The following is a 15421-nucleotide window of genomic DNA, read 5'->3' on the forward strand; positions in this document are numbered from 1 at the left end:
TGAAAACTCAACAAAGCTGAACTCTGTTGCATTCCAAGCCTAAACATTTAACTTGGTCTTAAATCCACTGTTAATTATTCTTCTTCTTTTGTGGAGATGAGTTTCTTTCAGAGTTTGTGAGATTTGTCATTTTATTATCTGCTTCTACCTGAGCTTTTAGGAATGCCCTTGCATGAGAGATGTAGCACTGGTGATTGGGGTGTGACTTGGTTTTAGGACCTCTGTGGTAGTTTGAAGGCTGAGCTGATGCATAACAATGTAAATCTCTCTAAGGGAGCCAGTCTCTGTGTTCCTTGGGACAATTTCCCTGGGAACACAATGCTTTTCAGTATATTTTAAATCCTAGGTGTGTACAAGGGCCTATGAAATACCAGAAGCAATATAATTGCTTGCCTGACTTAAAAAAAACACATTTCTGTTGGGATGGGAAGGTGGAGGCAGAAGTTTAGCAAATGAAATAGATGGGGTTACTATAAAGTCTTTCTGAAAAAAAAATTTGTGAGATTTTTTTCAGTTGCAGGAAATAAGACTAAATAAAAGGGAGTATTCCTCACTTCCCCAGGGAAAACTGATTAAATCCAACTGTTTATTGGAGCTGGCTGGAAGGGACAGATGTGTGCTGTGTTGAGATAGGTCCTTGTAGCCAGTATTCTCATCTGGCTTTTCTTCTGTAGATCTTTTCCTCTGTAAGTCTGTGCACTGTGAAGTATAAAATATGCTAAGTGTTCTCTGATAGAGCTTAAAAAGTGATAGAAAGGAACCCATTCCCTGTTGTTTTGGTTTTGTTTTGTTGGGTTTTTTAGAGGTATTCCAATGAACTCCCATTGCATATCTATAATAACCTAAGTGAACAGTGCCCATTACCTTCTGGAGGCTGCTTCCTTCAAGCTTCTGAGTGGCAGCACAATCCTATTAGGACAGCACTAGCAGCTGTTTCATCTTTCACTCCCTGCAAAGTGAAGTGCTGACATGTTAATCCTCACTGCAGAGTTTAGAAGCTATCACTTGAAGCCAGCCCCTCGAGCACTGACAGGTCTCCTTAGGATCATTAAAGCTCTGGGTATGGAAGGCCTGCCTCTGCAGGAAGGAGCATATTTTTCATTTCCCTTAAACAATGTGTTTAACACAGGTTGAATGTGAATTTCTAATATTTTCCTCTTTCCTTTTTCTGGTTTTAGCCTGTATAACTGCTGTGATACTTCCTAGTGCAGCAGCAGTAGTCCAAACACTCTTCTCAGAGACTATTTCAAGTTAGCAGTGTGCAGTTTCTCCAGCTTGACTTTGAAACATAACTTATCTGTATGTTATAATTTGCTATGAAAAGGGGTGAGAGCTGGAAATAGAGAACATTCTGTCTTGGCATCTGCAGAGATGATTGCCTTGAAGCTCCAGCGCATGAACAGGTCACTGTGTCACTGTGCTGTCACAGGCCAGCTGAGCCCTGGTACCTGAGTCTGACTCTCAGGGCTATTTCACTCTCTAGTGTGAAATAGCTTAGTCCAGTAAGTAACTTCTTCAGGCACTGTAACCCCATCTGAGCTGTAAAACCTCCTAAATGAGGACAGCAAAATGCCTCTGTCCCATTACTGTACCCCTCATCTCTTTTGTGACTCACTCACTACAGATGGTGCTGTGCCTTTGGAGGCAGCTGATTGTGCTGAGGTCACCATGTGACTGATATGTGCCATATTTCGCTGTCTTTCACTTGGAATATGTTCTTATTCCTTTTTAATTTGGCTGATTGAGATGGAATGAGACGGATATAAATGAAAAGAGGAGCTGGAGAATGCTAAAATATTAAATATAATTGTCTTCTTAGGTAACCTATACATCTAAACAAGGTGTAGGGTGGATTTATGTATAAAGTAACCCCCGAATAATAAATTTTCCTGTGCAGTTTTTGTTCCATAGAAATGTGAGGCAACAAACCTCTTAGCTGGAAAAAAGACCTCTGTTTTATCTTGGTGCAAAAACATCCAAGGACCACGTTGTGCAGAGTAACTGCTGTGCTGTAAATCTGTGTCCCAGATATGGTGTCCATTGGTGCAACTTATCCTCAAGTGTGTGTTGCAAGCTGCTTTTGAGAATTTCTGCTGGCTGCCTCAAAGGAGTTATTCACTATGTGGTACAAGACTGGATTGCAGTACCCCATGTCATGGAGTTTGATGAAATGACTAATTTAGCAAAGATTAGTAATAGATTGGCCTTTAGTAGGCAGTAAAACAGGTGACCAAAAATGTACAGTACACGTAAACCATATTTCATTTTAATTTAGTTTGCTGAAGATCCAAATGGGAGTTGCCATTCCAGCTCTCTCCTGAGTGGCATCTTCTACCTTTCTCTAAATACACGATGCAGTTGCTGCATCAGCTGCACAGAGAACTTTATACAGCATTTCCTATATGCACGCTTGTATCTGAGAGTAGCATGTGACTCCCTAGTGCTGCCAGATGAATTAGAGTAAATTTAGAACATATTGCATTAATTTTCAAGCTGTATTTTTCCTCGTTTTCTCTCACAAGTGAGCACATCTGTGAAGCAGCAGTACCACGACAACATCCGCTGGATTCGGGAAGCTGGCAGGCACAGCTTGGTAAGTGCGCAACCTCCTGCAGCAGATGTGCCTGCTCCTGGAACTGGATGCTGGGGTGAAGAGCAGGGATGGACAGGAATGAAAACACAGTCTGTAGCTCTTGGGGCTGACAACTGAAACCCTTTTCTTCACAGCAGGATTTTAGGTTGAGCTGAAGTAGCTCTTCCCCTTCACTTCCTCATCTGGAAATATCAAAATAATCCAGCAATATCTACTCTTGTATCTGGAATGAAACATATCTGTAAAACAAATCTGTGATTCACCCTCCACCTCAGTTGTAACCACCTTTCTTTCACAGTGCTATTCAAAATATTCCTCTTGGTAATGCTGTGGACCAAGCTCCTCAGAGGTGCAGTTCCCAAACCCTTTCCAAAACAGGAGACAGGGCTGAAGAGCTGCCATCCTTCTGCCCTGTGGGAGGCAGGACACCAGTGGATCATCCTTTGTTTTCCTTTTCCTCTCCCTGTGAAGCCAACAAGTGATGCTGTAGAGCTCATATGTGCCCTCCCAGTCTGGAAGCACAGCAGAGCTGTGCAGGACAGATGTTCTTTGCCACATTTTCCCTTCCAACCCACCATCACCAGCTCCAAACCTTTGCTTCTCAGCTGTTGGTTAAGGGATTTGTTGATAGGGGGATTATAGCCTAGCAATCAGGTTGAGTTAAAGAGTGGAATTTACTGGGCAGTGGCAGCTGAATACAGAAATACATCTCATGGATTGTGTGAGTGAAGATAAAACTAAGTTCAAAGAGGGATTTGAATTTTTTTTCTGGAAGCTGGATGTTGGTGAAGAAATAATGTGCACTTTTTTCTGTGAAGGAAAGGGGTCACTCCTGTGACTCCATTCATCTGGGACCTGAAGATAAGCCAGTGGCAGAGAACCTTATCCCTCTGTCACTTTTCTTTTCCAGGTTGTTGGCTCTCAAGCCAGAATCTTGTATTCTGATCAGAAGGGTCGTGTGTCCATAGCTGTGGCTATTAATCGAGCCATTTCTGAAGGGAAGATAAAGGTTTGTCTCTTTTGTCTTGATGTGCTCTGCTAATTGTTTTTAATATCTGGGACTGGGGAGGCAGGTGGCAAAGGAGAAAGCTTCAAGCAGTGAGAGCAGAAGTGCCTGTCATTTAGAGGGGGGCAGTTTGTGTAAGAGCTCAGTCCTCTCTGCCTGCCACCAGTATTGTGCTCTGTCACGGGAGACAGGTGGGTTTAGAAACTCTCTGAAATTTTTGTTTCATGATGAGACTGTCTAATTTTCTCTTTGGGCACCTACAATCACAACATATAATTCTGTGATTTGCAGAGAGCACAAAGCAGGGACTGTAACTCCTTAGCAGGGCACCAAATATTAAGGCTTAAGACAGAAGTGAATTGAGCAGATAATGGTCCTCAGTAGCAGTGTCAATCTGGAGGATTCCACTGTCTTGTCCTTGGTTTTTTCCAGGCTCCAGTGGTCCTCAGCAGAGACCACCACGATGTGAGTGGGACTGACAGCCCTTTCAGGGAAACATCCAACATTTATGATGGATCAGCCTTTTGTGCAGGTCAGTGGAACAGCTGAGGCTTCTCTGCCTGGGCCAGCAAGGAAATGGCTTTAGAACAGAAATAGCTTTTTTTATGCAACATTTTTTAAATGTTTTTGTTTAAAAAACACCCTTTAATCCCAATTAATCAGATTTCCTGAGAAGCTTTGTGGGATTTAACAATATAGACACTAGTGGAGAGCTAGTTACATAGGAGAGGTCCTGAACACTGCTGGAAATTCAATGAAAATGCACCAGATGTGTCTGAATGCAAATGGAGAGCAGTCTCAGAGGATTGTATCTTCTGTTTGATTTTAATTTGGAATCTCACTGTTTCAAACAGGTGATCTGATTGTGGCCGCATCTCCTTGGAATCCACAAGATCAAAATCAGGTCTATAATAATATTTTGCTGAAAGCAAAGGGACTCACAGCTGTTTTCATTCCATTGCCTGAGGACTCAGGAAAACAGTCTGGAGTTTCTGAAGGGAACTTTTCTGGTCATGAGGAAATATTGATAGTAAAGGCATAAGAATAAAAGCCAGGCCTTGCTGCTCATTTTAAGTGTGACTGTGGGCAGATAATGTAGATTTGCTCTACAAAAGGAGCCTTTAAATCTGCACAAATGACCTGAGCTAACCAGACTCTGCTTCTCAGTTTGTGAAACCATCTTTTAGAGAAATAAACCCAAGAAATATCAGGTTGGACACTTGAAAAAATGGATAAAGCACTAAGCACTTTTTAATCCTAAATCTTCCTCAATTTTCCATCTGTAAAGTGGAAATTAGAGTAATAGCTTTAGCCCCGTGGTGTTTCTCTATGTCACGAGCTGACAATCACAAAGAGGTGTGAGATTGGAGGATCTGCTGCTGTAGAAGGAGAAATTATGATAGAGGAAGCTGAGCATATTGAATTACTTCCATTATGGAAATTCGTAATAGAACCAAATTATGGCTCAATTTCGAGGAGAGAAGTTCTCTCTTAACTGGATTTCCTGGTGAAATGAGGCTTTTAACTGTGTCCATCAGTGCCACTTCAACACTTTTTGAGCGTGTTGGCTAGTCCTAATAGAGCAAATAGATGCCTTGAATAATGTTAGTTTCTGACAAGCTGAGAGAAAATGGTGCAGCTGCACAAAGAACAGAAATTCAAAGTCATGTCTCCATCTTAGCAACAGAAGTAATCATCAGGCAATGCCCTTAGAAGAGGGCAATAGAAACAAGGCTTGCTAAACCCCCTTGCTTATTGTGCTTTGTGGTTTTCTTTGCTTTTTGTGATTTATGTGATCCAATTTCTTCTTCATGGGCTTATCTAAAGCCTGTTGGCCTCTGATATCACTGGTCTTTAGAACCCAGCCTAAATCTGTTTTACCAGATGAGCCTCTGGAAGCAATAAAAGAACATCATAGTCTTCTATCTCATCTATCCTGTTGTTCTAACACAACTTTTGAACTGGTTCAGGTGGAATTTGCTCCTATTTAACACACAGGACATTTCCAGAATGTTTGTCTCATTTTATTTTGAAGCACCTCAGCCTGATGGGTCACTGCTGCTCTGCAAAGTGTATTTCAGCACAGACATTTGCAACCAATGACCTTTATCAAAGCCAAGGAGCAGCATGTTATTGCATTGTTAGTTCGCTCCTTGTCCAAGCTCTTATCAGGCCAGTGGCTGAGGAGAAAATCTGTACATTATAGAAGATGGTGATTCAGATCTCTCCCATTCAATCTCGACAGCACTGTAATTATGATAATTGCATTCTTAAAGTGAAATAGTGTCAGATAAAAGATGCCATAATGGAGCTTTTGAAAGGGTTTAACATAGATTAAGTAAACTCATTTTTCCATCAGGCACATAACTGTGGGTCTGCAGATGTGGCTGGTGGGGATATTGTTGTTGTTCTCTTATTTTTCCTTTAAAAATATGGCAAATTATTTATTGAATCTTTCCTGAATTAAATCTGGATGTTTTCAGTAAATTTTACCCTTATCCTCTGGGTATATGCTTTAGCAAAAACTGCAGTGAATATACAAAATTCTAGTGAACAATTCAGTGGAAACCATGCATTAATCAAATGATATTTGTTTGCTAAATTATATTTCTTTGGGGTTTTTTCTAGACAAACCATCTTAGTGGTTTCAGCAGTTCCTGTTTAGGGTAAAATTCCCACGTGTTCAGAGAATTGGGGTGGATATAATTTTCCTCCCAACTCTGTCCCCAAAATGCAGCTCCTTAGCTTTAGGCTGGCTTTCTGCACAGGGCTGAAGTAACCCTGCACTCCAATCTGAAAATATTTCAGATTTCTGAGAACTCCAAGGTGTGTAGTGTTCCAGGTGTCCTGCCCATTTTGAATCCGCATACATGGATGTGTCCAGCCTGTTCTTCCATGACTGAGGTACCCCAAAGGAGTACATTCTATTTCTCTCCACCCTGAAGAAGTATCTCAGAGCTGAAGAGTGGCAGGTCCTTCAGCTGCCTGTGTGGGAGCACAAATGCAGGAATCACCAGCACCCTCATATCCCACAGTGTAAAACTGGCATTTGTTTCCTCCTAAGTCAGGGCAGAGTGGGAGATAAATCTCTCTTGCTTGTTACTCCCAGGACTGAGATGCTCAGTGAGGGTCACATTCACATTTTCTGACAAATCTCTTCGCCCAGGATTTTTCTCCTGGGAAGCTGGGAAGCCTCAGAGAAAGAGGAAAACAATTATCTCATTTGCTTCTCCTGTGTTTTGCTCCTTTGGAATGTGGCTGGAGATTGTTTAGCCACAGGTGGTTGTTTCCTTGGGTTTTGGTGTGAGTTGTTTTGACCCAATGGCCAAGCAGTGCCAAGCTGTGTCGGCACTCTCTCCAGAGTCACGAGCTTTCATTATTAGCTTTGTAGCATTCTGTAAGTATCCTTTCTGTATTCTTTAGCATAGTTTAGTTTAATATTCTTTAATATAATATAGTATCATAAAATAATAAATTAGCCTTCTGAGAACATGGAGTCAGATTCATCATTCCTCCTTGCCACGAGGGTCCCCGCAAATACAATAAGTGTATATCTGTGAGAGAAGCTGTGAGTAAAACCTGCCTCCAACCCTGCCTTCCCACAGCCCCAGAGGAGGGAGAGAACAGCACAAAAATGAGTGTGGCCCATGAGTAGTAACACCTTCGCTCTCCTCCCAGACATGGCAGTGCAGAACTTCGTGGGAGACGCGTTCAGAGGAGCCACCTGGGTCGCGCTGCACAACGGGGGTGGAGTTGGCTGGTGAGAACTTGTTTGTGTTCCTAAAGCTGGGCTCTGAATCCTGCTCCTACAGCTCTGTGTGTGTGTGTGGGGAGGAGAGACAGAACTTCTGGGAAGATGTGTAGTGCCAGAGGAGAGCTGTGTTGTGATGGTGGGAAGGATGGGTTTGGAATCGAGGACTGAAAGGACAAATTACAAAGCCAAGTATGGTGCTGCATGACTCTTTTTCTAATTAATGCTCTTATGTCCAGAAAGTGTTTTGAACACTGGCCACAGCACAGTTTGAAGAACTTAATTTGATGAACAAGGACAGTCTGCTGTGGTCTTTTTGAACAGATCCTGCTTCCAGCATTGTCTTCACACATGCACAGCCAGAGTGTCAGTGGATGGATTGTGTTCAGGTCTCCTCTCCAGCTCTATTTAAGCCTGTGACCTTAGGACCCCAACAGAAATGCTCCTGTGCTGCAGTGCATGAGGGGTTACTGAGACAAACCAGCTCAGGTGCCAGCAAACCCCCCAGATTTTCTCTCCCTGCTCGTGCCCAGTAGCATTAAAAACCACAGCCAATTAAGGATTGAACTAACCACCTCCTTCACTTGATGTGAAGAACTAAGACAATTGCCTGGACTGAAAAGCAGAATGAAAGAAATATTCTATATGGAGATGGAAACTAATCTCCATCTGCCACTGAAAGGCTACCTGGATTGGCAGAGCTGCAGGAAGTGGGAAAGCCTGGCCACACTGCACTCTTTAGCTCTGGTTTGTACTTTCCAGCATATTCCAGCCAAGCCTCTCCCATTTTACAGTCATGTCTTCATTTGGTGGTGGCAGCAATCAAAAGAGGCACAGTCCTCTGTTAAATACTGTGGTGAACCCTCATACTTCCCTGTTTCAAACAGTGCTGGAATATGCCAAAAACAGCAAGCCAAAGAACTTGTTGCAGATGTTATCCTCAGAGACATTTTATGATAATTAATTGTTGTTCATCTGGATGAGCTGAATCCAGAAAATATCCCTTCAGGTCAGTTGAAGAGCTCCCTTGCTGCACTCTTAATTCCTTTGATTTCTGTGACATAAATACTGCATAGAAGGGTGCAAGAGAGCAAAACTGAACAGTGGGAAAAGAAAACTTTCTGAGGACTTAAGCACGTGGAGTGAAGATTTGTCTTTGCTGATTTCAGTGATAAGGACCCACAGCCATGATTTCATTCATAATTTCAATAATTTTGAATGGAAAACACATACACAAAATGTCTCCCTATTCTGGTCATGTCAGTCTGAGGCTCCAGAGGCAGCAGCAAAGTTCTGTCTTAATTCCCTTTTAAAATATCTGCTTATGAAATACAAGCAAAGAAAATCACTTTTCAGAGCATGTTGTGCCAAGTATTTGGGATATTTTTATGGTAATTATACTTATTAGAATTGCTAAAATAATTGTTTATGCCACAAATGTTCTGTGCATTGAAGATGCTTAATTCAAAGGACAAAAATGATCCTAATCCTTTCTGGTCTCTCTAAGGCCAGTCCTTCCAGGACACTTTTAGCCCTCTCTGCCATTCAAAGACAGCTTGGCTGAATGGTGAGACTGCCCTTAGCTCTAGAAAACTGGCCCTGACCACACTGCAATTTCAGTTTACTGTTTCAGTTACTGTTTTAGTTGTCTGGCAACTGGAGTTACATCATTAAAAGAAACTTTGCCACAAGGCAGAGCAGTTTTATGCTGTAATTTATGTAGTGCAACAGAAAATTACTGTGTGGCCATTCAATCAAATCAAAATATCTCTGGAAAAACAGGGTTTGGTTCTCCTTTTTGTCATTTCCTATGGTTGCTTGGGGGCTTGTGATTGCAGAACAGGGTCTGCTTGCCTTGCTCTTGGAGCAGCATAGCCCTCTGTCATTAAATTCCTGTGCCTCAGTGAAGAATGCAGGGCCTGAAAATCAGGTGTGTGTCTGCAGAGCCTCCACAAGCCACCATGCTGAGGCTCAGCTGTGGTGACCACATCTTGTCACTAAGTGCAGGCTTGGCTTAACTCAGGTGGCACCACCTGGCAGGTGAAAGGGCTGCACCCCCTTGCCTTCTGAGGAAACAGAGGAGTAATTTAAAGGTGGCAAAAGAAGAAAAACAAACCCCAGCCATAAAAAATTGCTTTCTTTGCCTGGTAAAAGATAGGTGCTTTTAAGTTTTTGACTCTGTTTTGCTTTTTCTCTGGAGCCCTAAAAATCCACCTGACTTAGCCAGAAAGAAATCTCTATGTTTTTGATAAACCCTTTTTGTCATCAGCTGCTTTGGAAATGTGAAAGTGAAAGTTTATATATATTTATAAACAAAAATACATGTGACTAGAGTGAAATCCAGTAGTCACTGGCAAGGTTCTGCCCTGGGAATTCAGAAATGGGCAATTGCACTGTGTTTAGCTGCCAATCCTTCCTGCAAAGGCTGGGCTTGCCTAGAACTGCTGGCAGATCTGCTGTGTCTTCCCTTTGAGACTGCACAAGTGCCTTTTACATGCTTTATTTTCTGTTACAGCCTTCTGGGGCAAACAAGAAAGGCAGGATTAATATTTATTTAGCTGGAATCTGCATCACATGTACTCTGGGAGAGACTTAAGATTAACATAGTCTTGACTATAATTACAGCAAATGATTGTTATTCCTTTTTGCTGCCTGTTTGTGTGCAGCAGAATTATATTAGCACAGAGCCTGGATAACCTGTAGTAACAAAAAGGCAGAAGCAATTTAAGAATCCATCTGCACTGTCAGCAGTGTGACATCTTGATTGTGAGAGAGGCCTTGTTTTCTTTGATCATCTTAGGAGGAGACATCTGGAAATTATAGGAGGTAGCTTAGGTCAAAATGCCACATGTTTCTTTAATTACCTGAAAATGTGACCCAATGCTAATGAAGGCAGAGAGAAGTTTTTTCTAGAAAATCCTAACAAACACTGGCATTTAATGTAGGAGTGGTTTTAGGCAGTAGAACAGATCCTGGTGAGTGATTCTGATTTGCAATGGAGTAACTCCAAGGAAATTGATGGAAAGGCTTTAAATGTACCTTTGTAAAGATAAATTTAAAAATTTAAATTTAATTTTTTAAAGTGCAAGTAGATCAGATATTCCTTGTTCATGCCTAGGCTTCAAAGGATGCTTTTTGAGATTTTGTGGACAGAGGGAATTTTTACCACTGAAGGAACATCATCTTCCTATATGGAATATCTTTATAAAACACTGGTTCAGAGGTCTGGGTTTCTGGGGCTTTGGACTCTGACAGTAAAGAGCAGTGCTCTGTTCTTTGGCCTCTGTACACAGGAGCAGCAGAGTATGGTGGACTAACTGGCCCTGGCACAATTACATTTGTTGTCATCCAGTCTGGTCCCCTCTTTCGGAGACGACAGTGACAACATGAGCTATTCAAAAAGTAGAATTTGCAAGAAATACAGATGATTGGCTGTTTGTATTCAGCCCCAGATAAGACTAAGAGCAGAACTAGTGAAAGACTTCACACAGTAAAAACATCCTGGGAATTAAATTTCAGGCTGAAAAGAGCTGACAGTCTCAATCAAAAAGAGTAATTTTATTTTGAAAAGTCAAATCTTACAATATTCAAACATCTCAATTGAAAATATGACTTTGTTTCAAATTTTCCAGTTAAAAAACCTAATTCATTCAGTGATGTTCTGCTATGAGAACTGTCACTTTGAAGGCAACTCTGCCTTTCACAGAAAATGCATCAGTAATAGTGACATGGAAAAGTGGAGGGAATTCAGAGAAGGAATTTGCTGAGATGATGGTGAGACCTGGAGCCCTGAGTTCCTTGCTGAGCTCTGTGATAGGGTCCTACTTCACACACAGGTACTGTATGTGAGTAGTAGTAGAAAGGCAATTAACATCACATGAGTTAACAACTTTCCATTGAAACTGAGAAAACGTGAGCTCTAGTTTCAGGAAGTAGATCTCAGGTTTGTGAGGCTCTAGTTTAGCCTCAATTCCCCATTTCCTCAGAAGCTCAAGTTACTGCTAGAAAATACACATTAAGAAACAATTCCTTCCTGGACTGGATCTCTCAGCTCCTATCTGATCAATGGGCATGTCTGATGTTGTTCAATGTAAATTTTGTAAACTTATATTAACTATAAAACTCAGAGGACAAAATCCTGCCTCCAGGGATTTCCATGAGTGTCTCACAGCATGTAGAACTGTATGATATGCCCTGTCCCTCAGGTATTGCTGATGCTGAGCTCCAATGCCAGAACTGTCACAGATTTACAGCAAGATTAATCTCCCAGCTGCATCCACCACTATTCACCATATGCCATGGAATGGGAGCTGAACAGGCCAGATTCTGAAGTCAGACAAGATGTTTTGCTCTACGTGTTTTCCCTGTCCTTTAAAACCAGACTGTTATTTCTCCCAAGAATAATCTGTTCGTTTTAACATATTTCTGTTCTTCTTCTGCCAATAAGTCTGCTTCCTGAAAAGCTGGCACTGATGTCTTTAAACATCTCTGTATCTCATACAAAATGAGTGATGGTTTTGGAAATGATTGAGGCAGATGTGCATTAAGTGGCAGTTAACACTTTTTTAATAAAATGCTTATGCTCTGTCATTTGTCCCAAGAGGATATAAATAGATCCATCTGCCTGCTGCTGTAAGCACACTGTCACCCTCACGATCCTGGCTAGATGGCAGCTGTAGTGCAGCAAACATGAGGAGCTGAACCTTTAAAAACACCCCGAGACAGGTAAATCTCTGGCCCATCAGATCTGTTAACCTTTCTGCACCTGTTTTTAGAGCCAGTACATAGTACAGGTCTCAGGAGATACAGAGCAAGCTGAATTTTTGGTATCCCTGCTGGGAGCAGCTCCGGACTCCCAGCTGGGCATTACAAGAAAGGTGCACTAGGTTTGCTGCAGGTCAGGAAATTAGGCCTTTGCCTGCTAAACACTATTTTTCTTTTATCATAGGTATAAAATATCACTGATAGTTTCTTATTCAGAATAATTTCTGTATTCTCATCCCTCTTCTTGCAGTACAACTGAACAAACTCTGTAAAATTTGTGTATTGGTTTGAATTATTTTGATTTGATTCTCTTAAACTTTTTTAGGGGTGAAGTGATCAATGGGGGATTTGGCCTGGTTTTGGATGGGTCCAAGGAAGCTGAAGAACGAGCTAAGATGATGCTCAGCTGGGATGTTTCCAATGGAGTAAGCAAAACTCATATATGTATACTTTATTATTTTTTTTTAAATTTGGGGAATCTTGCTTGTACACAGATCAAAACATAGAGTTTTGCTGATGGAAAAGGAGGTTATGATTTCTCTAGCTGTCGGTAGAATTTCATCCTTACATGCTGGCAGGGAATTAGGCTCATTGATTTCATATTTGAAAATGCATTGAAGTGACATTTTCCTTTTAAAATATTTATCCTACTACAGAAGCATTGACTGCTTAAATGATCCTGTTATCCAAAGCTAGTGCTAATTTAACAGAGCTGGGATGGAGTGCACAATTATTTTTGGTGAGGGAATTTTGTAAGTTTATAAGGTACCTGGCTCTACCAGTGTTTATCTGTCTAAGGTTATGCATGGAAAAGTACCACATCCACCCAAAAACTACTCATAAAAATGAAGTATTACAAAAATCAGAGGGGAAACTAAAAACTGGCAGAGGGTTGAAAGATTTATTGTCACGAGTTGGGTGCCAGTTTTTGCACAAACATGGAGCAAGGGGGGTGTGGCAAGAGGAATGTCTGATTTTTGCTGTCTGACAGGTCGCCAGGCGCTGCTGGTCGGGCAATGCCTTTGCTTATGAAACCATCTGCCAAGCAATGAAGGAAAATGGCACCCTGAGGGTGACTCTCCCTCACAAGGTGCTGGATGAGAACATCTTGGAGCAAGCCATGAAACATTAGTGGTACTCCAAGTGCAGTGCTGCTCCTGCAGATGTATTTGACGTTGCTTCTTTGATATCCTGTTTTGCTCTCTGGCCAAATGATAAAAGCCTTGCAAATGTCTGTTCCATGTGAGTTCTCTTTTTCCTCTCTAACTTATTAATGGGACAAATCTGTTTGTGACAGGTCCACCAGGAACAGTCTTTTCACTGATGTATTTGGAACAATGTTTGCAATTAGAAACTGTTCGTGATGGGAAAGGAATGGGAATTTTTTCCCTGAAAATTAAATGGAAAAAAAAAATCCCCCAACAACGAAGCAGTCACTTATTCCTAATAACATATAAACTAATGAGTGTACAAATGTAAATCTTAGCTGTCCTGTCTCATGCTAAGCATGGTTGTTGCACAGCACATGGGCTTCATTCTGACACAAACACAGTGGCAGCAGTCCCTTCCCCGTGGATTTGCTCTGGAATGTCCCTCAGCCTCCTGGCACTGTGTCCATCACCTCTCAGAATGGAAAGAGGTGTTACACACATAAACCTGCCTGTGCTGCTGCAGAGGGGATGTGATGAGCTGCAGTCTCAGGGCTCTGAAACTCCAGCCCTGCTAGAGCCCACGGTACCCACAGGTGAGCACCCTGCAGTTCTGCACTGCCTCTGCTGCTAAGAAAGGGAAATGTTTATTTTGAATCACGAGCTCTTTACTCTGTTCACGCACTGTGTCTCTCTCCAGATGAACAGTGAGAGTCTGGCATCTGCTTGAAACTGAGCCTTCTGTGAAGTGCAATCTGCAGTTGGTAGGAATTGCTTTACATTATGGAAAAACCCGCCCACATTGCCAGTTCATATGATTGAGATGGGAGTAGCTGTCAGGCAGATTTGACAGCCTTTGCTTTGACATATGTTCTGCATTACCTTATTAATAATCACTGTGGACTAGGTCCAAAGTTAGGGTATTGGTATTGTGTGAAACCACTCTAATCTTCATAGCCCAAAACCACTGCTGGTTCTTGCTTTGTCAAGAGGAAAAATTGGAAAATTCACTGGCTTTTCTTGCACCAAGGGCTGTAGAGCTGTTCCATAGACTCATCTTAATTCTGAGTTGAAAATGCCCCATAGATGAGATGTTGAAGATTCTTCACAAATTCTTGACCTTTATATTATTCAGTACTGAGGTACCTACCAGCATGTTCATGTTTACGTCCTGGGGTCAAAAGGAACCTTATTTTTGTCCTCGTAGCCTTATTGCCCAGAGGGCATAACCTTACCAGGACAGCCATGATTAATTTCTCCCTGGGAGTTTATAACTGTGCTGCCTGTAGGGACACACAGAACCCATGTGGATGAGTGCTATAAACAGCTACAAGCTGAAATTCAGATTATGAAATCTATTAATGAGGCAGCATGAGTTAAGGAAAAATGGGGTACAGAAAGGCAGTGAACTGGTGAGCAGCTGGTCTTACGTAGGACTATTCACTGGAGTTTATTTCAGTGATGTGGTGTGTAGTTACATGTATATGTTTAAATCTACTTTGGTCTTTTAACTGCAAATCTCAAGCACTTAACAAATTTGAACTGGCTGAGGTTTATAACACCTTTGGGAGGGCACAGGGTAACACTAACCTGTTGCTCTCAGGGATGAAATAGCAGGGAAACAGAAACCATAAACAACCCCAGTGCAAAGTTCCCTTTCTGAGCCCTGCTGAGCCTTGATTATCTGTCCTCTACTTGCATGCAGAGCTCAGACTGTGAATAGGCTATTGTTGTGATGTCATTTTTAGGTAGCTGACCTCACTGCTGGGCAAAGCCAATACAGGGAGAAGAGTTTTAAATCCATCCATCCATCTATAGGCATTGCATTGGATCTGATCTGGGCAGGGGATGTACAATCAGTGAATTTCTGCAGTGCACTGAAGCCTCAAGCTTGCCATGCTGAACCATCCTTCCTATGAATCTCAGCACCTTAACTTTCCTAAAATGCAGACACCCTGACAACCTCGTGCATGGTTGCAGATGGAGGCAAGAGCTTGCTGACAGGTTTTGCATCCTTCAGCCAGGGATGCACCTTTGTGTGAAGCAATAAACTCGGGTGCAGACCCATCTCTTCCTAGGAACATGAAAGAAGGGACTTCAAAGACCTCCCTAGGGAGATTGGGATGGCTGGGGCTGCTAAGGACAGGGAGGACCTACAC

At 42.0% G+C, this 15421-nt stretch overlaps 1 protein-coding gene across 2 annotated transcripts in view; it reads left to right on the forward strand.

Moving 5' to 3' along the window:
• Positions 1-13348, forward strand: part of UROC1 (urocanate hydratase 1) — a 36039-nt gene extending 22691 nt beyond the window's left edge. The window contains exons 15-20 of one of the 2 annotated variants that reach the window (XM_009091113.4): positions 2523-2593; positions 3504-3602; positions 4032-4131; positions 7278-7359; positions 12440-12539; positions 13106-13348. In XM_009091113.4, coding sequence (XP_009089361.2) covers positions 2523-2593; positions 3504-3602; positions 4032-4131; positions 7278-7359; positions 12440-12539; positions 13106-13246 — 593 coding nt within the window. In that variant the 3' untranslated portion in view covers positions 13247-13348. Of the gene's footprint in view, positions 1-2522; positions 2594-3503; positions 3603-4031; positions 4132-7204; positions 7360-12439; positions 12540-13105 lie in introns of those variants that run through there. The other variant, XM_050979385.1, reaches the window with a different exon arrangement.
• Positions 13349-15421: the final 2073 nt, after the last annotated feature.

The sequence above is a fragment of the Serinus canaria genome, chromosome 12, assembly GCF_022539315.1.
Source record: "Serinus canaria isolate serCan28SL12 chromosome 12, serCan2020, whole genome shotgun sequence".
Taxonomy (NCBI): domain Eukaryota; kingdom Metazoa; phylum Chordata; class Aves; order Passeriformes; family Fringillidae; genus Serinus; species Serinus canaria.